Source organism: Bos indicus, chromosome 11 (genome assembly GCF_029378745.1).
Source record: "Bos indicus isolate NIAB-ARS_2022 breed Sahiwal x Tharparkar chromosome 11, NIAB-ARS_B.indTharparkar_mat_pri_1.0, whole genome shotgun sequence".
NCBI classification, from domain to species: domain Eukaryota; kingdom Metazoa; phylum Chordata; class Mammalia; order Artiodactyla; family Bovidae; genus Bos; species Bos indicus.
The window spans coordinates 25,443,566-25,467,485 of NC_091770.1; the positions used below are offsets into that span (position 1 = coordinate 25,443,566).

The following is a 23,920-nucleotide window of genomic DNA, read 5'->3' on the forward strand; positions in this document are numbered from 1 at the left end:
GCAGCGGCAGCGAAAAACAAAATCAGCAGCAAAACGTATGCAATAGCGACACCTGCTGGGTGTCTGAGGAAGTGGGGAGGGCTGGATTTAGAAAAGCAGAAAATCCTGAGGTTTGTAGATTAAATCACTAAAATGGATAAATGTTTTCTGTGATACTAAGTAAGAATCTTTTTGTTACTGCAACCAAGAAAATGATAGTAAACAGTGTAGACATCAAATAAGTCATTTATTCTGACTCCCCTTTCCCCAGGTTCCTTCTAACAGCCAAGAGGCTATGGTTTCAGTGGGTGGTAGAATATGATTTCTTAACAATGGCACAAATACTTTTTATTGGGGGTCAAGGGGTAGGAGCTTGTAATGGCTCTTTTAATAATGAGGATGGCATGTGTAGGTCACTGAAGGCTTAAACATGCAGACAGTAAAAAACTTATTTGTAAGAAGTTAATGCTTAATTCTCCCAGGATCCAACATTTGGAACATATTTCTTACTTCACTAAAATGGAATAAAATTTGAAATTTGGACCAAGTGGGCTGTTTGCTAACTAATCCAACTCTTACAACCAGCCAAAAATGGGTGGGGGGGAAATCATATGTTAAAACCCAATTCTGTGTAGTCAATTCAGAGAAAAATGCAGGCTGGCTCTGGTTGGACATTGGAGGTCCTGGGGGATGAGAAAGGTTAATTCAGGCCTGCAGGTGGCCTGCACCTGGGAACAGAGTCAATATTCACTGTGGTAGCCTCACTTCCTACAGTAGCTGCAATAAACGAGGCAGCCTTGAATGAATGAACCTAAGAAAAAATCCTCTGTGGGACAGAAGACTAGATTCACCAAAGGGAGGTTGGGGGACGAGGCGCGGTGTGAAGGGGAGAAGATGCTGGAGTTTCTGTTGAACACTTCCCTGTTGACTGAGTGGAGGAATAACCCACCCCACCCCAATCCCACAAATCCTTCTTCAACAAGCTGTTTTTGTTCTTGGAAGCGTTAACTGATTCGCTGCTGCAGGAGAATCCAAAGCCCTAAGAACTAGGGTGTCTTCCCCTTCCTTTCCTTCCAGAAGAGCCAGCAGCCTCAGGCAAGCCAAAGTCCTTTCCTCCCGAATGCGCAGTCTCGTGAACTCTGCGGACTTCAAAAATTCAGCAGTGGGAGGCAGCACTCTGAAGAGCTGGGAGAGGAGGTGGCATTGCTCCGACGCAGTCCTCTGAAGGTGACGGAGCATCTCGGGGCTGAGGGGATGCCAGCTGGACTGAGAAAGGAGGCGGAAGAGGTGCTTGTAGAGGTATTTCACGAAGATCAGGGTCTCGGCCCAAAAGTTGATTTCCGTTTTTTCAAACGGGTAGTCTTCTTCCACCTGAATCAGATGAAAAAGCCAAAACCCAGCCTTACGGGGGTGTTGACCCAGCCCCAGTCCAGAGCAGAGTCCTGGCTGATGCAGAAGCAGCGTGTCCCCTCCCCCATCCGACAGCGGGCCCACTTGTGCCTGTCAACACCCCTGTACACACACCACTTGCAGCCTTGAAGGTCGCCTTCTATTTTCACTCATTGTACTTCTCCACCGGAGAGGAATTCCTCCTCCCCAGACTTAACATGACCTTTGATAAGGATGTGTTTGTGGTTCTCAGCCAAGATACCTTGGGGGACTGGTGCTGAAAAGGGGACCTCAATGCAGAAGGGGACCCTAGACCTGAAGGTGCATCTAGAAATCAGGAGAGGGGAAGGGAGATGTGAGCAGCAGAGCAGAGAGCGAAGTATTACCAACATGAGACACTGCTCTCTGAGGATGAAACCCAATTTCTATAATGCTGGGGACTTTCAAGGTCATTTTTATTGGAGACACTCTATCTTGTCTCCAAATTTCCCATAAACAGACTGCTTTTTGAACTCTTGGCCTGCTGGGGATGCCAAGAAGGCCAGCTGAGTCAGACACTAGTGAAGAGGAATTTCAGTTCTCAAGATGCTTTTGCTGCTTATCTGGGTCCTCAGTTTCCCCATCTATTGACTGCTCCCCCTGGAGCAGTTTAATAGTTTTATTTTTTAATAAACATAATTTTAATTTTAATAAAATAGCAGTTTATTAAACCTGGAGGGGTTTAATAGTTTTCTTCTAGTGGCCGAGACCCTGGAAGGACCCTGATTCTCTGGGAGTGTTTCAGCTTCACACCTAATTGTGGGGAGCCCTTGGTTACTCTAATGTTGATGAATAAGCATTCTCCATAATTAAACTATCAACTTCCAAGGGACCTCTTTCGAAGTCCCCTCCCCAACTCTGATGGGAAGGCTTACCATTGGAACCCCTGAATCAGCAGGAGAGCTGCCCGAGCAGCACCCAGCAGGCTGGGGTCATGTGGAGATTTTGTTAATCGGTTACTACTGTGTATCTGAGCATCCGGAAGCACACTTTCAAGCCATATCAAGCTGACAAAAGCCTGTTAAGTGCTGCCTCCAGTGGGCGTAGGTAGGACGCTCTGACACACCTCCGCCGCCTGACACCCTAGGGATTACCTGATGTGCGCTCTCCTCACAGGCCACGAGGTCCTCACCCTCTCCCAACAGCCATCCCAGCAGGACTGGGAGTCCAGGGGTCAGCTGATCCCACTGCTGGAGCAGGTCACACAGCACAGCCAGAGCCAGATCCAGTGCGCTGGAGGCATCCACCTGACAGAAGGCAAATTCTGCAAAGATGAGAGAGGTGAGCCATGAATGTGCTGCTGAGAGCCAACTGGGAGTCTGTGCAGGATTCTGAGGCAGTGAAAGCCCAGGTAAGATCACTGCCACCACCTGGCAGGGAAGCTGGTGGGAGAGGCTCACTAAGGGTTATTTGCTGTCTATACACTAGAATGAATCATAGGCCTGAACCCCACCATTTCCGTGCCCCCTATCCCAGTGTGGATAGAAGCTGCCCCATCTACAGGAATCTCCCCCCTCAACCCAGCTGGAAGGATATCAGGAAAGCATCCCACCCAGCATTTCCTCTGCAGGCCTGCTGACAATGCCTGACCTCCATCACTTTGCCCCTTCCTCTAAAACAAGTCCCATTGAGCACATGACACATTAAATCTCTCACATCTCTGAGCAGGGCATCAGCAAATTTTTTCTTAAAGAGCCAGAAGGTAAATATTTTAGACTTTGGGAGTCTTTTTAATATTTATTTGTTTGGCTGCACCGGGTCTTAGTGGTGGTATGTGGGATCTAGTTCCCTGGCCAGGGATCGAACCTGGGCCTCCTGCACTGGCAGTCTTAGCCACTGGACCATCAGGGACATTCCAACTTTGCAAGTCTTATGGTCTCTGTCACAATTAACTCTGCGGAAAGCAGCCATAGACAATATGTAAACAAATGGTTGTGGCTACTAGGTTCCGATAAACCGTTATTTCTATTCCAATAAAATTGGACTTTCATGTGATTTTTAGGTATCAACAAATAATAATTCTTCTTTTTATTTTTTCCAACCATTAAAAAAATGTAAAAGCCATTCGCAGTTCACAGGCTGTACAATGACAAGTTGTGGTTGTTTAATTGCTAAGTCATTTCAGACTCTTTGCAACCCCATAGACTGTAGCCCATCAGGCACCTCTGTCCATGGGATGTCTCAGGCAAGAATATTGGAGTGGGATGCCATTTCCTTTTCCAGGGGATCTTTCTAACCCAGGGCTTGAACCTGTGTCTCCTGCTTGGCAGGCAGATTCTTTACTACGGAGCCAGCTGGGAAGCTCCCCAATGGCAGGTGGGGGTGGAATTAGCTCATAGTCCACTGCCCTCTGTATTAGACTGAATTCATTTTTCAGATACTCATCTTAGCTGACTGCGGGAAGGGTGCTGAAAGAGTAGAATGGGGCACAGAAAAAGGAAGTGGATGACTTGGGGAAACCATTGCTTACTTCACCATTTTGCCTTCAGTTCAGTTCAGTCAGTTGCTCAGTTGTGTCCAACCCTTTGAGACCCCATGGACCACAGCATGCCAGGCTTCCCTGTCCATCACCAACTTCCGGAGCCTACTCAAGCTCATGTCTGTTGAGCCGGTGATATCATCCAACCATCTCATCCTCTGTGGTCCCCTTCTCCTCTTGCTTTCAATCTTTCCCAGCATCAGGGTCTTTTCAAATGAGTCAGCTCTTCGCATCAGGTGGCCAAAGTGTTGGAGTTTCAGCTTCAGCATCAGTCCTTCCAATGAATATTCAGGACTGATTTCCAGATGGACTGGTTGGATCTCCTTGCAGTCCAAGGGACTCTCAAGAGTCTTCTCCAACACCACTGTTCAAAAGCATCAATTCTTCGGTGCTCAGGTTTCTTTATAGTCCAACTCTCACATCCATACATGACTACTGGAAAAACCATAGCTTTGACCAGATGGACCTTTGTTTGGCAAAGTAATGTCTCTGCTTTTTAATATGCTAATTTGGTCACAACTTTTCTTCCAAGGAGCGTCTTTTAACTTCATGGCTGCAGTTACTATCTGCAGTGATTTTGGAGCCCCCCAAAATAAAGTCTGTCACAGTTTCCATTGTTTCCCCATCTCTTTGCCAGGAAGTGGTGGGACCAGATGCCATGATCTTAGTTTTCTGAATGTTGAGCTTTAAGCCAACTTTTTCACTCTCTTCTTTCACTTTCATCAAGAGGCTCTCTAGTTCTTCTTCGCTTTCTGCCATAAGGGTGGTATCGTCTGTGTATCTGAGGTTATTGATATTTCTCCTGGCAGTCTTGATTCCAGCTTGTGCTTCATCCAGCCCAGCATTTCTCATGATGTACTCTGCATATAAGTTAAATAAGCAGAGTGACAATATACAGCCTTGACGTACTCCTTTCCCGATTTGGAACCAGTCTGTTGTTCCATGTCCAGTTCTAACTGTTGCTTCTTGACCTGCATACAGATTTCTCAGGGGGCAGGTCAGGTATTCCCATCTCTTTCAGAATTTTCCACAGTTTATTGTGATCCACACAGTCAAAGGCTTTGGCATAGTCAATAAAGCAGAAGTAGATGTTTTTCTGGAACTCTCACTTTTTCGATGATCCAACAGATGTTGGCAATTTGATCTCTGGTTCCTCTGCCTTTTCTAAATCCAGCTTGAACATCTGGAAGTTCACGGTTCATGTACTGTTGAAGCCTGGCTTGGAGAATTTTGAACATTACTTTGCTAGTGTGTGAGATGAGTGCAATTGTGTGGTAGTTCTTTGGCATTGCCTTCCTTTGGGGTTGGAATGAAAACTGACCTTTTCCAGTCGTGTGGCCACTGCTGAGTTTTCCAAATGTGCTGGCATATTGAGTGCAGCACTTTCACAGCATCATCTTTTAGGATTTTTAGACAGTCCTAAATATGGGTTTGAAGGGAGGCTCAGGGCATTGACATTTCCGTTAACAACCCTGCGCCTACCACCACCAACCTAGAGCAGGCCTGAAATGTGGGACTGAAATCTTGCCACACAGATAGTACATTTCTACAGACCCATCCATACATCAATGCTGTTTTTCAATGACCCACTTGTACTGAGACCTCATCTTTCTCAAATCCACATCTTCACTGCAGCCCACAGACCTTGTCCTTGACCATTTGGCCCCCAAAGAGACTTGCTCAACACACAGGGAGAAGCCTCAGAGTCTGGAATAGAAAGCTGAGTTCCCTAGCGTGTTGAGCCAGCCTCTGGGGACCTGTTAAGTGCCAATCCCCTAACCAGGTCCTTTCTCTCCAGTCCTTCAACATCCTCTGGCTTGGGTGTTACCTTTCTTAATTCACAGATGAGGAATCCAGGCACAGTTAGGTTATCTCACTTGCATACAGTCAGAAAGCTTTAAGTGGCTATAAAGAAACTGGAATTGACAGCAAGTGTCATGGTGTATGCAGAGTGCAGATTTGGAGAACTAGTACCAGCATTCCTGAGACGTAGTTCTTCATGGTGAGAGCAACAGAGCTGATGACCCTCCATCAGGGCCAGCACTACACAGAGCCCATGAAGTGGGGCCTGGGCTCACAGAAGCAGCCCAAGGACCAATGTCACCATCTTCAGAGCCCAAAATCAATCCCCCAGGTCACCTGCCCCTTAGGCTCTGCAGCTTGGCATCAGGCTTCAAACTGGGAACAGAAAAAGTTGAGGCGACGTGTGAAGGTGCATTTTTGGCTGCAGGTCTGAGCCATGTGTTGGTCTAGGCTTTGCCTATGACACAATCTCTATTTTTTATCTCTGCTGACTCCCCTGTGTAGTTCTCAACTACTTTAGAGTCTGTAAGGGGAAGAGAACACCATTAATTGGCATCTTTCAAGCCCCAAAGACTGAAAATATACATGCGGACTAGCATACAATAAAACACACAGCAGATGCTCAGAACATTCCAGTTTATGACTCTGGAGATTATGAAACTTCCTTTACCCCACTCGATTTGGATTGAATACTAACACAGGGACAGCCACAAAGAAAGCAAGCAATAAGTTGATAATAACAGAGACTTTCCTTTTATTTGAATCCTTGCTTGTCCCACCACCAGAAGGGAGGTATCCTTATTTAATAAATGAGGAAGGTGTGCTCACAGAGGTTGGGTAACGGGTCCAGAATCTCACAGTTAGCAGTGGTGGCACTGAGCTAATAAGCATCTTTCAGTCACAGGCCACGCCCGCCCTGCAGGGAAGCCTTGGAGAAACACTCCCAGTACCCCATGGAGATGAGGAAGTCAGACTCAGTTTTATTATTTTTATATAAAAGTGGGGCTTCCCTGATAGCTCAGTTGGTAAAGAATCTGCCTGAAATGTGGGAGACCTAGGTTCAGTCCCTGGGTTGGGAAGATCCCCTGGAGAAGGGAAAGGCTACCTACTCCAGTATTCTAGCCTAGAGAATTCCATGGACTACATAGTCCATAGGATTGCAAAGAGTTGGACACGACTGAGAGACTTTCTCTTTTCATGCATTAAAAAGAGCTCCCAGCTGAGGGTCATATTTTGAAGAAAGGGTCAAAGCTGTAAGTCCTCTATACTGTGGCATCAGCATCAGGTCAGCTTCTCTTGAAACCTTCCAGAAAAATCTTCCCTCTGATTCACCACTTATCCCTCCCTGCCCTGGCTCTTCTTTTTGTCTCCTTAAGGCAAGGACTGAAAGCTCTATGGGGAAGAACATAGTTTCATCCACCAGCAAAACCAGTGCCTGCAGCTTGTGCAACACTCCCAATGGGTCCATGAAGACCACTCGGAAGTTATCAGAGATGCCACCAGGAAGGCCAGACTGTTGCACCTGCCCCGCCTGAGGACTGATGTCCCCTGTCCTGCACCATGTAGTTGGGCATCACACTTAGAAAGTGCCAGGGGAGTCCTGGGAATGACTGAAGCTCTAGAGGAGAGCTGGTGTGTTGTCTGGAAGTGAATCTACTAGAATTATAACCATCCAAACACTGACCCCACCAAGTGAGGAGAGACGAGGAAGGGGAGCTGGGATGGGGGTGAGGGGAGGATTAGATAGATTTAGACCTCCTGCTTGAGGGGCCAGATGCACCTTGCCAAGTTCCTTCTTTTATTGCTTTACCCTGGACTAAAACAGCTCAGCCAGAGCAGCCCAGTCTCTACTGACTGAATGCCTTCTGAAGAGGAGGCTGAAGGGTGGGGAAAGGGATTTTCAACATAACCCTGCAGACCAGCCAGGCTCTCACAGGCTTCTCTCAAGGAAGCAAGAAAGCAAGTGGCCAAGCAACAGGAGTGTTGGAGGAATCTGTTGTGTGTCCGGAACAGCCAAAACAATCTGGAAAAATACAACAGAACTGGAGGACTCACACTTCCTGATTTTGAAACTGGCATAAGGATAGACATAATATAGATCAAATGGAATAGAATTGAGTGTCCAGAAATAAGTTCTCACAATTACAGTCAATTGATTTTTGACAAGGGTGTCAAAATAACTGGTTGGGGGAGGAACAGTCTTTTAAACCAAGGGAGCAAAGACAACTGAATATTCACATGCAAAAGAATGAAACCATGCCCCTACCTCAAAACATACATGAAATTAACTCAAAATACCTCAAAACTAAAGTTAACAAGTAAAACTATAAAACTCAGAGAAATATAGGAGTAAGAAATGGTTTTTTAAACATGACATCAAAAGCACCAGCAATAAAAGAAAAATTAGACTTCATCAAAATTGAAAACTTTTATACTTTAAAGGACATTATTAAGAAAGTGAAAAGAAAATTCACAGAACTGGAGAATATACAAGGGGTATGTATTTTAAATACATAAAGTGAAAGTGAAAAGTGAAAGTGAAAGTCACTCAGTTGTGTCCGACTCTTTGTGACCCCATGGACTGTACAGTCCATGGAATTCTCCAGGCCAGAGTACTAGAGTGGGTAGCTTTTACCTTCTCCAGGGAATCTTCCCAACCCAGGGATCGGACCTAGGTCTCCCGCATTGCAGGCAAATTCTTTACCAGCTGAGCCACAAGGGAAGTCCAAGAATACTGGAGTGGGTAGGCTATTCGTTCTCCAGCAGATCTTCCTGACCCAGGAACCGAACCAGGGCCTCCTGCATTGCTGGTGGATTCTTTACCAAATGAGCTATCAGCGAAGCTCTTAAAACCCAATCATAAAAGACAAATAATCCAGTTAAAACATGTGCCAAGGGTCGGAACAGACATTTCTTTAGAAAAGATATACAAATGATCAATAAGCACATGCAGAGATGCTTAGCATCATTAATCATCAGGGAAATACAAAGCAAAACCACAATGAGAAACCCCTTCATACTCACTAGTGTCACTTGAATCAAGAAGACATATTCTAAGTTTTGGTAAAAGATGTGAAAAAATTAAAACTTCCATAGATTGCTAGTAGGAATGTAAAATGGTGCCAGCCACTTTGGAAAACTGTCTGAAACTCTCTCCAGCTCTTAGACATATACATATACCTAAAAACATATGTTCACACAGAAACATGTACATGAATGTTCATAAGACCATTATTCACAAAAGCAAATAAGTGGAAACCACAATGTTCATGAACCAATGAAGGGATAAATAAATGTGGTACATCCAAACAATGGAATACGATTCAGCTATAAAAAGGAATGCAGTACCGTTACATGCTACAATGCAGATGAACCTAGAAAACATGCTAAGTGAAGAAGCCAGGCACAGATCACATACTGTATAATTCCACTCATATAAAATGTCCATAACAGGCAAATCATACAGACAGAAAAGTAGATTAGCGGTTGCCAGGGGTTGGAGAATAGGGAGAATGAGGAATGGCTGCTGATAGATAGAGTGTTTCTTTTTAAGCTGATGCAAATGTTCTGGAATCAGATACTGTTGATGGTTGTACAACCTTATGAATATACTAAAGTTTGTACACATGTACACTTAAATTTTACATATTTTTTGCTATATGACGTATTTTATCGGGGGGGGGGTAGGCATGAAGAGTGTGGAAGGCTGAAAAATGGCCTCCCAAAAGATACCTATGTAAAGTCCCTGGACCTTGTGAATGTTAATTTACTTGTAACAACGGTCTCTATAGATGTGATCTGGTTGATGATACTTAAATGAGGAGATAATCCTGTATGATCCGGGTGGCCCCTAGATATCATCACCATTGTCCTAATAAGGGGGAGGGGGATTTGACACTAGACACACATAGAAAGAAGGGCTTCCCTGGTGGCTCAGACGGTAAAGAATCTGCCTGCAATGCAGGAGACCTGGGTTCAATCCCTGGGTCAGGAAGATCCCCTGAAGAAGGAATGGCAACCCTCTCCAGTATTCTTGCTGGGGAATTTCACGGACAGAGAAGCCTGGTGGGCTTTAGTCCATGGGGTTGCAAAGAGTTAGATACAACTAAGTGACTAACATACATGTAACACACACAGAGAAAGGAGAAGGTGATGTGAAGACAGAGGCAGGGGCGAAAGTGATCCTAACGAGGAAATGCGGACAGCCTCCAGAAACCGGAAGGGGCAAGGACTGGATTCTTCCCTAGCACCTGCAGGAGGAGTGTGGCCCAGCTGACACCTTATTTTCTGGCTTCTGGTCTCCAGAGCTGTGAGACAATAAATCAGTGTTGTTTTAAACCACCAAGTTTGTGGTCATTTGTTACAGTAGCCAGAGTCAACTAATATGGAAGAACCTATTAAGGGTAGGTTGTGGTATTTCTCTTTGGAGTGGTGAAAATGTGTGAAAATTGTGCTGATGATTGCATTACTCCATGAGTATGTTAAAAAACACTGCCTTGTACTCTTTAAATGGGTGACTTGTATGGTATATGTATGCTATATCTCAGTAAGACTAGGATGTTTAAAAAAAAAAAAAAAATCTGCTATGTGCTCAAGTTGGTTCCGGTTGCTTGGAGGAAGCCTGACCACAGAGTCTGTCTGGAAAGGGCCAGTCTACTGAGGGGACTGGACAAACATCTAGAGCCTCATACATGCTGGTAGGGCCTAGTTCTCAGGTGCTGGAGGGCTCTGCAGAGGTGAATGGTTGGTCGGAAAGAAGGCTCAAGAAGGATTCCTGGAGGAGCTGGGACTCTGCCTGGCCCTTCACCACACAATCAGGAAATGGGAGCTAATGGTCTGCTTTGAGCTAGTGATATGCTAAGTACTGTAGAAAACAAAGCAAGAGACTGACACCTCCTGTCCTGTCCTCAGGAAGCTGGTGGTCTGGATGGGAAGGTCAGGCAAACACTCAGGCAACGGTGAGGAATCAATGGAGTGGTCTGGATCCCAAGAGCCGCAGGAGCCAAGGAAGGGGAGAGGTCAGCGTCAGGGAATAAATCACCTCCAAGACTCTCCCCGCACTAGCTAAGGGAGTGCTTCAAGTGGGGAAGGGTTGCTGGTACACACGTGTCTGGGGCTGCCTACGCAAGGCAGACTGGGTTAACACTCAGTCATTTGGAAGCAAGTTGGAAGCCCAACAAATGGGCATTTAGAACTGGTTAATCCTACGCTTTCCATGCGCAAGAATGGATAACTCACTTGGATTGCAGCGGAGGACAGAGGACAAGAGGCTGCAGGGCTGCTGCCGCACAGGCCTCCTCTCGCTACTGCCCTGGCCATGTCAAGGTCTCCTGCCAAGGCAGCCACCTGGGGATCAGAAGCCATCTGACTTGCTCCCCTGCCATCTTCTTCCCCACCTCCATGAAGAGGCCCACCTTGGGGCTGGGAGCTGAAGACCTAGGCTTCACCCAGTGTGCCGGATCATTCAAAGTGGTAGCTTAGTCAATGTCCCAACTAAGACATGTGATCTTTCATTTCTAGGCAGGTTTGGGGTCATTTTCAACTGTACTGATTAAAGTGAAAATGCTGACACGGATTTTTTTCTGTGTTGCCAACCATGAAAACCAATTCAGACCATGGATTAGAAACCTACCGTTTGATTATAAAGTATTATAAGAGAGATGCCTTTGAGACTAAGGCCATTGGTCAAGCCTCTTTCCCAGTCTTTTCCAAGAGAGGTCAAGTCAGCCCAGGAAATGCTGAGCAAATGGTGAGGAGTTGGATTCTCCCTCCCACCAGCTCTAGAGAATCCTGTCAGGCATTTGTGGAAAACCCCTCAACCCTGCCATCCACCCAACTCCCCTCACCATCCATTTACCCATCAATTCAAGCTTTTATCTCCCCACAAATACTTGTTGATCACCAGATAGGGGTTTTGTTGTGGGGATGGGAAAGGGAGGGGGGAAGCTGTGAGAAACATGAGAAAAATTCCAGGCCCTTCTCTCAGAGAGCAAACAGTTTAGTCAGAGGCAAGCTGACACATATGAAGTGTCAGGAAGTAGTCAAAGATGGTGCACAACACGGACTGATTATACCATTCCTAGCTGTAATGAAAGGACGGAAAAGGGAAAAAAGAAAGAGTGCGGGGTGGAAGAAGGGGGAGCTTCAGAGAGGAGACACTTGTGCAGATGAGGGTCAGAGGACAAGCACAGCTGGGATGAAGGGGAGGAGTAGGGAGATTAGACCGGCCTGTTGAGGAGGCAGGTTTGGGGGAGCTGGAGGTGAAGATGGAGGGGCAGACAGTCTAGGGCAGGTTTGGTGATGGGGGAGGGGGATGGGCAAAGCTGAGTGAGTACAACTGTGCTTTCTTTTTTCTGAGTGAAAATATTTTAAGGCTTCATCAGGCTGTTTCTAGACCAGCTTCCTCATTTCCAGTGTTCTCCATGGATTTCTTCACATCCCCTCAGGAGGTCAAGAGCCAGTATTACAACTAGTCACGAGAAACAACCGTGGGACCAAAGCCTGGCTCAGCTGCTGACTCTGCCATTCAACTCTTGCAGGGGCTCCAGGAGGCTCACTGGCCCCTGCCTCGGCTGACCCTTGACCCCTAGAGCCCAGGTTCTCTGCTCTCCAGTAGCCAGGGCTCAGAGGTGGGACTTCCAGGCACCTCAGTCAGTGAGAGAACTTCCTAAACCATCAGAGGTCATCACCTCAGACTTTACCACATAACAGAGCTCCCACATGCCCCTAACCTCAGAGAAATGACCCAGAGGAAGGTTCTATCCTAAGGAACAGAGACAGGTTGGTCCCTCCGGTGGCTCTGATGAACCGAGCAGGAAATCTGGGTCGGGGAACATGGTATCTGTGGTATCAGTCTCTGTTCTTTATATGAATATTTTGAAAATTTCATCAAAAAAGAAGCCCATGTGCCGGTCGGTGCTCCCAAGGGCAGCCCAGCAGTAACTGAGACCACTGCCCATGCATCCGCTGCTGGACGTCGTGCCCTGGATGACAGCCAGCCCCTCCCCTCACTCCCAACCTGCCCACGGTACTAAGTCTGGCCGGGAACTCAGACTTCAGCTGGCCCAGGTAGACCCCTCTCCCTCCTCCTCCTTCTTTTTCTTTTGGTTTCTTAAGCCCTGAAAACCATTGTTTAAAAGACAGGACACATGGAGGCAGAACCCAATCAAAGGCACACAGCTCAGGGGTTCCCAGGCCCCAAGGGACCCAGCAGACGTACCCAGCAGGGGTGCAGATGGACTATTGGGTCTTCACACAGCTGTTTGGGACAGCTCATAAGGTTTTTTAAAAACCAGGGAGATTTTTCATAAAAATCCAAATGTCCAGCATCTTTTGAAAATTCAGAAAATTGGAACTTAGTATCTCTAGGTCTGTAGTTTAATGGGCTGCCTGGAGCACAGAAGTGGCCACGCACTACAGGAGGCATCTGTGTGCCCTGTCTGGGACCATCATACTGCCTCCCACCTCACCCCTGCAGGCATGTGGGCTTGTGATGCTGAAATAGGGTACCCACGAGGGCAGCAGGCCTCCAGCCAGCCCCTTATCTTATAGACGAGACCCACGACCAAAGGCCTCTCCTCACATCAGCCCCACGCCCCTCTCCCTACACCTTTCATGGCTTTGTTTCCTCATCATTCCCTGTCTGACAGATGTTCCTCATCTTGACTTAGCCAGGCCTTCTTGGCCCTCAGGACCCAACTCATTTTTGGTTGTCACAATTCAAAGGAGGTGGGTGCTATTGGCATGAGCTGGGTAGAGGCCAAGAATGCTGCTAAACATCCCATAATGCCCAGGACAGCTCCCTCTCTGAAATGTCAACTGTGCTGAGGCTGAGAAACCCTGCTTTAACCTTCCCCACAACCCTGCACAACTGCTGAGTCCCTTCCGTGAAGTCTCTGCAAGTAAATGGAGGGAGGGATGGAGGGATGGAACTCTCAGTGTCATTAGGAACCAGCGGCCTGACTCTCTATTTGGGGAAGACAAGGAAGACCTCATCTCCTCACATCCCTTTTCTGGAAGGCAATCCCTAGGCGCACCCTCCACTCCCAGCTCTCTGGGCAGAGGTGGGGCAGCACATGGAACTCAGTCACGTGAGATGAACAGCCTGCTACAGAGCCCTTTCTGTCTGGAAGTGGAAACATTTTCCAATTCTGAAGGGAAAGGATAAAAATACCATCATTTGAAGTTCTAAAAATAGTTTTGGGGAAAAAATCTTTCAAATATTAGTAATTTGCTTTTTCTTAATTTTCCAGCTGTTTTCATATGGAACAGAGGGCCTGGGTTCCCAAAAGTTCCTACGGACCCAGTTCCCAAAGATGGAGATCCCCACGGATACAGTCATGTGCCTGATACACATTTCCTGGTGACCTATTGTGAAACCAGAAATACTGCAGCAAATTCCTTGCTTCCATAAAAAAAAAAAAAAAGATACATATATTTAAAAACCTTTATTTTTAAAGTTAAAAAAACTACAATTTAGAAAATGTGGGTCCACCTCAAATCACTGGGTAAATCTGAGTGCTAAGTCGTTTCAGTCTTGTCCAACTCTTTGTGACCCTGTGGTCTGTAGCCCACCAGGCTCCTCTGTCCTTGGGGATTCCCCAGGCAAGAATACTGGAGTGGGTTGCCATGCCCTCCTCCAAGGGGATCTTCCTGACCCAGGGATTGAACATGCATCTCTTATGTCTCCTGCGTTGGCAGGTGGGTTCTTTACCACTAGCGCCACCTGGGAAGCCCATATATATGTATTTTCCTCCTCTCACCCCCATTTAAAAAATGGATACAGTCAACATGAATGAAAACAAATAAGCATTTCCTAAAAGTGTGCACTTATTCAGTAGGGCTACACTTTACCAACAAGGGGTTGATAAATTACAGCTGGTTAACAGTGTCCTTGGCTCAAAGCTTATAAAAATACTTGTATTTGTTCACTTCTAACCACACCAAAGAATAAGACATGGGTTCAAACAAATATCACCCTCAGGCAGCAACGCTACGGACAAGACCTGGTCCTCCTAGAGGCTTGCATCTTGAGGAGAGGGGAGCAGCCCTCACTGCCTCTCCTTTCCACGGACTACAGTTCTGTGTGTGATACTCAGTCCTGTTTCTTGTGGTAACCTCCCAAGGTCAGCAGGAAGAGTGAGTCACACATGGGCTTTGTCCGTGGCCCTTCCAGAGCAGGATAACCAAGGCGTGTCCCTGGGGCCCTGGTGGGTGGCAGGGCCACAGGGAGAGGACTGAGTTGGATCCAGACCAGAGAGGCTCTGCATGATAGCACTGGGCCCACACTTGGCATTCCTCCGTTCAGCGAGGACAAATCATGCCAGGCCCCTCCTGTGAATGTGCTAAGTCAGTCTCTGGTCCTCAGGTGAGCCAGGCCCTCTCCAGCATCCCCTGCACTCGGCCTGCTCCTTGTTGGTTTCACTCTGCTGAGCCTCCCAAAGTGGGCAATCACCTCCACCTCTTCGTGGAAAGTGAGCGCCTTGTGTGTTTTATCCTCTCTACACTGTCACTCACCCCAAAGCTCTCCTCCCAGAAGGGGCAATCTGACACCCATCTCCCTCTCTCCCTGCCTAGGGAGCCAGTGAGGGCAGGCAGGAGAGACTTCGATGGAAGCAGGGGTACAAAGAGGATGTCTGGAGATTGGGAAGTCCTTTTGGGGAGTGGAAAGAGGTTGGGCAACCTGAGATCCCTTCTTCCACCAGCCTCCTCTCCCTCTGCCTGGGCAGAGTTCAGTGGCTCTGCAGGTACATTCCACATGTCTTACTCACCAGCTTGGACCTTGCAATTTCCCTTTCCCTGAAGTCACTCTAGCTTTCTCTGCTTTATTTCACTGTTGGAATTTCTTTCTCTTACAGGGAATTTCTTCTCAGCCTGAGTGCTCAGGACTGACTAGCTCCTTCTGAGTTCTTTGTGAGGCTTCTCTGGCCCTCAGATGGGGGACTGCCCAGCTCCCCTAAAACACTGGTGGGACATGGAAGATGGAGGATAAGGATGGTCTGAGTGTGTATCTAAAGACTAGAAATTTGAGACCAGAAACATCCAGGATGGGGGAACTTCCCTCATGGTCTAGAGGCTAAGACTCTGAGCTCCCAATGCAGACGGCCTGGGTTTGATCCTAGGGAACTAGATCCCACATGCCATGACGAAGATCAAAGATTCCACAACTGAGACCCAGTGCAGTCAAACAAACAAATAGCTACACTTAAAAAAAAAAAGAAAAAGAAACATCCAGGATAGTCATTTTTCTCTCCTGAGAACTTTCTCACTATCACCTCCTGCCTTCTCCCAAATCCAGAAAACTCCTCTTTAGATGTCCACTCCTCATTCTCAGGCTTTTATGGCTCTAAACAGAACAAAGAGAGTCCTTGGTAATACAATGAGCAAAAGTGAAAAGTGAAAGTGTTAGTCATTCAGTTGTGTCTGACTCTTTGTGACCCCATGGACTGTAGCCCATCAGGCTCCTCTGTCCATGGAATTCTCCAGCAAGAATACTGCAGCAGGCTGCCATTCCCTTCTGCAGGGGATCTTCCCGACCCAGGGATCAAACCCAGGTCTCCTGCATTGCAGGAGGATTCTTTACAAAACAACGAATAAATGACTCTTAAACTCACAAAGTGATTTTAAGATTTATAAACACTGCTCAAAATATAAGTGCCTGTGATTTAAAAGTTCCTGGGGATTTTGTGTCTTGAAATTGAGTTCACTCCCAGGTTACCCAAGGCCTTTCCTATCTGTGACCATCATTCCCCAACACCCTCGCTGTAAGTACTGTCAAAGGCATCGGAACTGCCTGCTGCCAAGACCCTGGGCTAGAGGAGGTGAGGCTGAGGCTGGAGAAGCCTGGGGAGGGTGAGGGGGAGGGAAGGGAAGGGAGAGGCCACAGAAAACAAGCCAAGGAAGCGATGATCGTTCAAGAGACTACAGGCTCTGGGTTTTGAGCAATTAAAAAGGAGAAAAGATCAAACTGTTGGCAGGATGGATTTAAATAAGCTGCTAGGAAGAGCGTCTGGGTCTTAAGGGTTTTGAGACCCTAGAGGCCACTGCTTAGAACAGCTCCTTTGCCTTCAGTATCAGCTCTTCCATGGGGAGGGTGGGAGGAGGGATTAAGAGGAGGAGGTACTCTGGGAAGAAGCAGGTTGTTTTTGACCTTGAGGATGTTTTGGTCTTGCTATGAATGTTACTGGTAACAACAATCAACATAAAACTAAACTGACAGTGGCTAAATAGCACAAGATAAAATTCATCATAACTGACCAAAGATGTCATTTTGTTGGTGACGTTGAAAACGGCAAACAATGATAACAACTATGGGGGAAAATGTGGAAACAAACGAAACCAGATATGGTAAAACTCTTACTAAAATTTTTGACTGAAAAGGCAAACCTTCATTGCCAAATATATAGGTAAAAGAGTTGATACTTAAGAAAAAAAGGGAGAATGTTAGAAAATTTTAACTGCTCTATACCTACTCCAGTACTCTTGCCTGGAAAATCCCATGGACGGAGGGGCCTGGTGGGCTGCAGTCCATGGGGTCACTAGGAGTCGGACACGACTGAGCGACTTCACTTTATTTTTTCACTTTCATGCATTGGAGAAGGAAATGGCAACCCACTCCAGTGTTCTTGCCTGGAGAATCCCAGAGACGGGGGAGCCTGGTGGGCTGCCGTCTATAGGGTCGCACAAAGTCAGACACGACTGAAGTGATTTAGCAGCAGCGGCAGCAGCAGCATACAGAAAATTGGTCAAGGTATTAAACTGGCTTGATGGAGTTACACTGGAAAATAATTTCTTGATGAAAATTCATTAATGTTGGTATTGTTGTTTTTCAGTCACTAAGTTTTGTCTGACTCTTTGTGACCCCACAGACTGCAGCATGCCAGGCTTCCCTGTCCTTTACTATCTCCCTGAGTTTGCTCAAACTCATGTACATTGAGTCAGTGATGCCATCCAACCATCTCATTCTCTGTCACCCCCTTTTCCTCTTGCCCTCAATCATTCCCAGCATCAGGGTTTTTTGCAATGAGTTGGCTCTTTGCATCAGGGGGATAAAGTATTGGAGCTTCAGCTTCAGCATCAGTCCGTCCAATGAATATTCAGGGAATATTGGTATAATTCAGATTAAAAATTTGGGATCTTCCCAACCCAGGGATCAAACCCAGGTCTCCTGCAGTGCAGGCAGATTCTTTGCCATCTGAGCCACCAGGGAAGCCCCAGTGAACATTATGCCTAGAGAAAAGGGCAGGCATAAAAGGTCATATATGATTCCATTTATATGAAATATCCAGCATAGGAAAATTCATAGACACAGAAAGCAGATTAGTGGTTATGAGGAGCTGGGAGGGGAGGTTATGACAGGGAGTGACTGCTTAATGGAGATGGGATTTTTTGGGGGGAGTGATGACAATGTTCTGAAACCAGAGGGTGGAGATGGTTGCACAATATTATGAATTACTCAATGCCACTGAACAGTATACTTTAAAATGGTTAATTGTATGTTATGTGAATTTTCACTTTAATTAAAAAAAAAAAATCCAAAACAGCAAAGACTCTTTGGGGATGGAGCCAGAGGGTGTGCCAAAGACAGAGGATGGTGGGTAATTGACTTCCGTACCTCTGTGGCTTTAAATAAGGGATGGGTGAGAATGGGGCTCTCCAGTGAGTACTGCTCCCCAGGACACATTTCCCAAAGAAATGTGCCCTGCCTGCTCAGGACATGAGGTGTAGACGGATAGATGAGGGTGTACACAGGGATTAAGAGGGCAAAGAGGGAAGAGAGGCCAGCTCTCCCTCCCCGCTGAGAGTGCTGGCTCACACAGGGACAGAGATTTAGGGTTTAGAGGACTAGAAAGGCTGCAAGCAAGCCCAGGAGGGTGGTCTCAGTGGCCACTGAGGAGGGAAGCCTTGCTTTCCTATACCTCATCACGTTTGGTAATAAAGCAAGACATTTCACATCTAGAAGCACCTGCCAGGTAAGACTCGTATGTAAGTGGAGCCCGTGAAATAGAGTTTTATGCACAGAGCAGAGATCAGGTCACAAAGCTGTAAGAAGTCTCTTTACCCAAATTACACAGACCCAATTGTCTGGCTTCCATTTCATTGCCTGAGTCTGTTTTATAGTCATGCTTTTTCATGAAAGCTTTTAAGGGAGGCCATTCCCTGATGTCATGTAAAAAAAATGTCTGAATACAATTACATTACAGAACAGCACTCTTGGAAGAGAACACAGCCACGAAGCTTGCTGGTGTCCTGTTTCCTTCTCTTTAAAAGCCATTTGTCCTCTCTCTAAAGACAGAAGCCCCCCAATCCCAGCTCTCCCGGTCCCTCTCTCTGTCAGAGGGCCCAGCAGCACTGAGCTGGGAAATGCATGCAGAACTGGGGACCCCCCCCCCCAGGGATGTGGGTGGGCCATCAGGGAGTGGGGTCTGGCTCTGGGGCCTGGCACGCAGTCCTGAGCCTCCTTGTCTAAGGTCACACATCTCACAGTCAAGGTGAGGAACTGAGCCTCCTTCTCCAGGCTTTCCCAGGAATTTCGGCCAGAACCTCCTTTCCACTTCCTCCCCCACCCACGTGCCTGATTCAGACATGCCCCCAGACTCGGGGAATGGTTTTCCTTAAATGCCCTTTTAAAGCTCTTCTCAATCAAAACCTGCTCTACTGTGAGCAAATTCTCCACATTTCTCACCCTTCCCTTGCTTCTTTCTTCTCCTGGCAGAAGGTGCCATGCTCCTAACTTTCCACAAGAGGCTCTTCATTTCCTGTCTCTGATGTGGACAGATCAGCCCACACCTTCTGTGACTTCTGGACAAGTCTTGCCTGCTTCTCACTCAATCTCTCTTCTTTTGAGGTCTGTACTAACCACCTCCCTGTTCTTGAGAACCTTGTAACTAGAGACCTGGCCTTTCTCAATGACACAGAGTCACTGCCACTCAACTGGTGACATCAACATCCATAAAGATACCCCTCCCAGGATTTGTTTCGCCATTCTTGATCCTTTTTAATTCCAATACTCTCCATCTCCCATTTCACTGAACGCTCAACAATCATGATAGCATCTGAGACCCTGCTGTTGCTTAGAATGGTTTTGACTTCAAGATCTTAAATTCTAAGCTTTTGGGTCCCTTTTAAATGAATATCATCATCGCTAACATTTATGAAGCACTCATTATGTATAGTGCTTCATATAAATTAATCACATGTGTATTCATTACAATGATCTTTTGAAGGTTTTATGAGCCCCATTTTAGGAATGACGTAAGCAGAGACACGGGTGAGGATGTGGGATTTAAATACCAATGTCTATCCACTATGGCTCCTACACTGTATGGCCTCTCTGATATTCCTAAAACAATGGTTTAACCTTCTACTTCTTCTACTGGAACTACCTTTTCACCCTAATCCTGACCACATCTTGACCCTGCCCTTCTGTCAGGCCATCACTTGTCTTTCTATGTATATCCTGGGCTCTGGGGTTTGGGATGCTCTTCCTTGACCCATCTCCCTTATCAACTTGATCTTGTTCCAGGCTCAACAGTGCTCTATAACCATCTCTTCCCAAACCCATCTACTGTTCCACTGTGAGCCACTGATTTGCACTGGAGAGAGGCAGGATGCTCTTTAGGCTCTCTATGCATTCATGCTCTATTTTTTGGCCATGCAACACGCAGGATCTTAGTTCCCTGACCATGAATGGAACCTGTACCCCCAACAGCAGAAGCTCAGAGTCTTAACCACTGACCACCAGGGAAGTCCCCACTGATGCTTTTTAATCTCAGCTGTCCTCTTGCTGCCCTCTCACCCCTGGCTATTCTTTCACTCATTTTTTTGGTGACTTCTGACTGAACTTCTATGTAAATTACTTCAACCATCTCCCTGTCCCTATATCCTACTCCCTAACCACTCATTCTTATAGATAATCTTGTCTTCTACAGAAGACATTCAACATAAGCTCAAACTTCTGTCCGCCCCAACTTCAAAATTTCTCTAAGGACTCTTTTGAAACGTTAGCTTGAAGGCAGAGCCAGGGCTAGGAAATGTGGTTTTAGGACAAGGGAGTAATGTCAATATTTATATGAGAGGCAGCCTAGAGAGGGAGAAGGAGAACAGAAAGACGCAGAGGAGGAAAGGGCGCTGTGGCTGCAGACAGGTCACAGGGTTGGCATAAGGTGCTGCGTGAAGAATGCGTGGAGGTTAAGGAGCATTTTTTGTTGTTGTTTTTGGCTTGGAAGGAAGATAGATAATATTACAGAGTGTGCGCCTGCGTGTCTAACTCTTTGTGACCCCATGGACTGCAGCCCACCAGGCTCTTCTGGCCATAGGATTCTCCAGGCAAGAATACTGGAGTAGGTTGCCATTTCCTGCTCCAGGGGATTGTCCCAACACAGGGATTGTACTCAGGTCTGCTTGCATTGCAGGCAGATTCTTTACCACTAAGCCACCTGGGAAGCCCGTTACACAGTGTACTTACTTTTAAACTCCTTGAAGCCAGCTTCTGACCTTCCCACCACTGGACCTTCTCTTTCAACACTCATTTACGACATTTCCTCAATCCTTATACTCCTTGACCTGACCTTTTGATGGTGATTGGCACAGCTGACCAACCTCGCCCTCTTGAGTTTTTCCTTATGTGGGTTTCCTGATGCCAGAACTTCTTGGTTTTCTTGATGGGTTTTTGTTAACTTCCTTTGCTAGCTCCCCTCCCACACCATTACAATGGGCTCTGATGGATGCTCCCAACTTTCATTTCTCTCTCCCCACCCCCATTCATCCATTTATCTCTCTTTCCAAATATATTTATTGAGGCCCTACCATGTGCCAAGCACATGGCAGCTATTAAACTGTAGCTGAATTAACTTTAAAGTATAGCTCCGATCATGTTACTTACTTGTTCTAAAAGTTTTACTGGTTCTCCGGTGCAAATGATATCCAGATCCTTTGCCCTGGCACTCTGGGTTTCAGTGGACATGTGCTGTTTTGTGGCCCGGCTGCCATTCGCCTTCTCTGGATAGCTGTACCTGATCTTCCCTGGAGAGTCAGCCCTTCTATGTCTTTAGTCCACTTGGTCTGGGCATGTCTGACACCTCCCACTCCTGTTCCAGGAATGGGCACCTGCCCCAGGTCTAAGCCATTCAGGGCTTCATGTTCTGGGCCTCAGAGATTAGTTCCAGGATGGGCCTGGAACCCAACTACAGTCACTAAAAAAGCATTTAGGGACTTCCTTGGTGGTCCAGTAGTTAAGACTGCACTTGCACTGCAAGGGGTGCAGGTTCGATCCCTGGTCAAGGACTAAGATCCTGCAAGCCTCATGCCACAGCCAAATAAAAAGAAAGCATTTAAAAGTGAAGAGACATTACTGACACAGGCCTTGAATAAATGAAGATGTAAATGCTAGCACTGCTGCAGCCATCTTAGAACTTCAAGGGGAGTGAGAGCTTATCTGAAAACAGAAATAACCTAAGAGCAGAGAAGAAAAATTATGAAAAACCAGGTCCCTGGGACACTGTCTGAGGCCCGGAACTATGCCGCGTCTGAAGCCAGCCGCCTCCCCCTGGAACTCTCAGTTACATGACCCAACGTGCCCCACCCTGGGCTGGAGCGGATTGGATCAGACTTTCTGTCCTCTGCATGTGCAAGAGTCTTGCTTGATCCAAACATCCTCCGCTGCCCCGCCCTAGTCTCCTACTCGAATATGAAGGCTTGTATACTGATTTATTCCTTTCCTGAATGTGCCTCACACTTGGCCATCTCTGTCTTTCTGGAATGTTTCCCATCTTTTCCATTTTCTCTCACTCGAATTATAAAACTTCAGCTCTAACAGACTTCCATCCAAGAAGCCATTCTTCTCCAGTTTCCCCCAATAACAAATGTTTGTAGGATAAATGACTAACCGGACAAACAATGACCCAGGGTCCAAGGAGGGGGTTTCCAGACTGCTGTCCAGACCGGAGTTCCAGCAATCCTGTTTGTCACCCCCTCAGGGCTTGGGACTTGTTTTTTCCATCTTCCCACTGGTCTAAATCCCTGCTTCCTACCCTCTTTGGCCATCATTTCCCAGTTTCCCTTGGGATGTGCATTGGTTTTTTAGAAGGTTAGCAGACACTCAAAACAGAAAACTCCAAAATCTAAAACTGACCCAAGGAAAAAAAAAAAAGATCTGGCTTAGTCAATACGTCTGGAAAATTCCGAGTTAAACAAAGGTTTTTGTTTTTAACAGACAGAGGTGGACACGGGGGCAGGACGTGCAGCCTTTCTCCACTTTACTCATGAAACAGGTACCAGCCCAGAGTGGAGCGCTGCATTCTTCCACGCAGACGCACCAGGGGAAGGCCGCACGAGTTCTTTTATACACACACAAATATCCTGCCCTTTGTTCAAGGTGCCTATTTGCTCTGCACAGAGGCTACTGCAAACACAGAAAACGTTCATTGTTAAACCCGGCATGCTAAGTGGTTTTGCCTTCTGGCAAATCTCCAAACCATAATTATTAAGGGACTCCGAGCTGCTGAGGAATTCTTGGGTTACAGAGGCTTTGATCTGCCTTCTCTCCCCGACGTGAATTTCCATGGGTATGGCTGACTTTCATTGCTGGTCCCTGGCAGTGGGGCTGCTTCGAAGGTAAGGACTGAACAGCGCTGCAAAGTGAGTGGGGTCCCTGGTGAGGTGGGCTCTGACTGAAGCCCTGCACAGCGGTAGCCAAGGGAACAGACAAGCTCTGTCCAAGTACTGGGTCGGAATGTGGTGGCCTCAAATCTTCCGTTTCCTCCATGCTCTGGGAAGTCCAGGTTGAGAGATCTGCCCCCAAAATCTTTGGATAGCTCCAGCAGTTTGGCAAGTGTTGACCCCAAACTCAGGTAGCTGCCTCCACTTGGTTACAAACTGTTAAACAGTCAAACTTCTGAAAGAGCCAAACTGCTCTCTAGTGAAACACAGATGGAATGTCAAGGGGGACAGACCTATTCTTTCATGCTTTTTAAAATTCTCCCCTTCCTGAAAAGAGACATGGGAAAGAACATCCAGACGGTCATGATTCTATAATAAAGAAGGAATGAAAAGATGCTTCCAAAATACAGTGGTAAGGCTTTCTGATTGAGTGCATGAAAAGGATCCTATAACAAACAAAATTTCTAGTTTTCCAATATTAAAGAAATACATTTAGCATTTGGATCGAGGACAGAAATATTCACTTTTTGACATCTGTTTTTCTTCCTATTTTAATATAGCTATGAGATATGT

At 46.6% G+C, this 23,920-nt stretch overlaps 1 protein-coding gene across 5 annotated transcripts in view; it reads right to left on the minus strand.

Annotated features, from left to right (window-relative positions):
* Positions 1-207: 207 nt before the first annotated feature.
* Positions 208-23,920, minus strand: part of THADA (THADA armadillo repeat containing) — a 334,979-nt gene continuing 311,266 nt past the window's right edge. For all 5 annotated transcript variants that reach the window (XM_070798571.1, XM_070798568.1, XM_070798569.1 and 2 more), the window contains 2 exons: positions 2,502-2,671; positions 208-1,350 (listed from right to left, as the gene is read on the minus strand). In XM_070798571.1, coding sequence (XP_070654672.1) covers positions 955-1,350; positions 2,502-2,671 — 566 coding nt within the window. In that variant the 3' untranslated portion in view covers positions 208-954. The remainder of the gene's footprint in view (positions 1,351-2,501; positions 2,672-23,920) is intronic.